At 44.5% G+C, this 2515-nt stretch overlaps 1 protein-coding gene across 1 annotated transcript; it reads right to left on the reverse strand.

The window, feature by feature from the left end:
* Positions 1 to 459: 459 nt before the first annotated feature.
* On the reverse strand, positions 460 to 1254 carry LOC115990922. Its single transcript, XM_031114690.1, has one exon. The coding sequence runs from the start codon at positions 1252 to 1254 to the stop codon at positions 460 to 462; it is 795 nt and encodes a 264-aa protein (XP_030970550.1).
* Between the last annotated feature and the right edge of the window lie 1261 nt (positions 1255 to 2515).

The following is a 2515-nucleotide window of genomic DNA, read 5'->3' on the forward strand; positions in this document are numbered from 1 at the left end:
GCAATCATTAAGGTAATGACGAGAGCATCATCGTGGGGGTGATGAATTCTCTCAGCGTCTTCGTCTGTGAAGGTGATCGTTGGTTCGTCCGTGATCCTTGCTCTCTGTGGCCGTCCAGAAAGCTGGACGCTCTGTACTACCTTCAAGTATGCTTTCTTGGACTTGGATGACTGGCCTGTCGAACTTCCCCCTATAATGACTCTTATTTCTCCGAGTGGTGGTCGTGATGATTCTTCCATCTTCCCTTTCATTTTCTCGTCCCTGTTACCTTATCTAAGGAAATTCCTCAGCTTCCCTTGCCTTATGAGGTTTTCGATTTGCTGCTTTAAAACACTCGTCTGTGTCGTGACCATGATCCCTATGGAAGTGACAATACTTGTTCCTATTGTGCTTGTTGGGATCTCCCCTCATTTTCTCTGGCCACTTCAAGGAAGGATCATCCTTGATCTGCATAAGGACCTACTCAAGTGGGACGTTCAAAGAGGTATATTGCTGGTTCCGTGCTGAAGGGCCTGGCTTTTTAGTGTCTCGGTCTTTCCTATCTTCTCTTCGTCCCTTTTTTGGACGAGGACCTTGCTCCGAGTGGCGACTGGGATTTGCGTCTACTCTCTCAGACCTCTTCCTCTTCTTAGCGATGATTGCGTCTTCTGCATTCATAAAATTTGGAGCCGAATGGACAAGTTCGGCCATGGACTGAGGCTCTTTTTCATAGAGTTTGTGTATGAATAAATCCGAATTCACCCCATTATGGAAGGCCACCAACAAGAGCCTATCATCTGTTTCGTCCACACTCAGGGCTTCTCTGTTGAAATGGGTGATGAACGACTGTAAACTCTCGTTCTCTCCCTGCTCTATGGTCAATAGGCTGGACGAGGAACACTTGTGTCTTTGTCCTCCTATGAAGTTATTAACAAACAACTTGCTCAATTCTTCAAAAGAACTCACCGAATTCGGGGGTATTTTGCTGAACCAAACCCGTGCTGGGCCCTTAAGGGTAGTAGGGAATGCTCTACACATTATTTCGTCGGGAACCCCTTGGAGATGCATGGTGGTCTTGAAGGTTGCAATGTGATCAAACGGGTCTCGTGTTCCATCGTACAAATCCAGAGAAGGCATCTTAAACTTTGATGGTAAAGGATGACTGTTGATGGAAGTCGTAAAGAGGGAATCAGTACGGTGGACCAGGTCTTCTATAGGATTCGTCCTTCTCATATTCTCTTTCATTTCCTCCATGACTCTTTTCATTTGGTCCATCTCTTCCTTCAAATGTGGTATTGCTCATGAAGTGATATCTCTTAACTGACTTCCAATCTCAGCGTTTTCTCTGTCATCATAACTCTACGTTTGTCCTCCTCCTTCATGTTCTTCACATGTCTGCCTCCTTTGATTAATTTCCATTTTTAACTCTTGGTTTTGGCGAGTCAACTCCGCCATTGCAGCCGCCATGGATTGTACATGTTGGACAGATGAAGTCTGCATAACCGGTGTAGACTGGCGGTCGAGGTGAGGGTTGCTCGAAGCATCTCTGCTTTCCTGACGGCCTGGGCTAGTGGCCCTTGATCTGGTCCGTACCATCAACTTTTTGTCAAGGAGAAGAAAATTGTAAAACAATTCTTCCCACAGACGGCGCCAACTGATAACGATCGATGAATCAAATAGTTGAACAACACGGATCACAATGATGTTGAGGGCTTGAAATGTAAGAAATAAGAAATCAGAGGAGACCGGGGTTGGTTGGTCACAAATCCTTCGATGATGAAGTTAGTCTTGTGAAAGAAAGAATCCTCCTTTCTGAGAAAAATATTGTCTGAAAGAAAGAAAAAACCAACCTTCCGCTTGTCGGAGATTTATTCCCTTTTATAGGTTTAGGAAACGTTATCCACTGGATAACTTCCCCCTTTTTCATGGAGTCCGGAGCGTATAAGTTGATAACTGCTACAGCGGTTACCTTTTTATGTCAAAGTTGCCGTTGGGATCGTCCTAGGCGCTGTTGGACAAGATTTTCGCCCATCAGTTAGTAGACGTCGTCCATAGGTTTCTATGGACGACATACGGGTGGTTTTTTGCCTTGTGGACTAAAGACGAAAATTTGCTCTTACCTTTTACACGGACGACTTGTATGGACAAATAAGGAGTTGGTGATTTTTTTAGACACCATCAAAAATCATTGGTGGTCCGTGTAAAAGGTAAGAGCAAATTTTCGTCTTTAGTCCACAAGGTAAAAAACCACCCGTATGTCGTCCATAGAAACCTATGGACGACGTCTACTGACTGATGGGCAAAAATCTCGCCCAACAGCGCCTAGGACGATCCCAACGGTAGCTTTGAGATAAAAAGGTAACCACTATAGCGGTTATCAACTTATACGCTCCGGACTCCGTGAAAAAGGGGGAAGTTATCCAGTGGATAACCGTTTCCTAAACCTATAAAAGGGAATAAATCTCCAACAAGCGGGAGGTTGGTTTTTTCTTTCTTTCAGACAATATTTTTCTCAGAAAGGAGGATTCTTTCTTTC

This window comes from Quercus lobata, chromosome 5 (assembly GCF_001633185.2).
Source record: "Quercus lobata isolate SW786 chromosome 5, ValleyOak3.0 Primary Assembly, whole genome shotgun sequence".
Taxonomy (NCBI): Eukaryota; Viridiplantae; Streptophyta; class Magnoliopsida; order Fagales; family Fagaceae; genus Quercus; species Quercus lobata.

Coding starts and splice junctions, on each gene's coding strand:
- LOC115990922 (XM_031114690.1), bottom strand. CDS start 1,254: ATGGACCAAATGAAAAGAGTCATGGAGGAAATGAAAGAGAATATGAGA.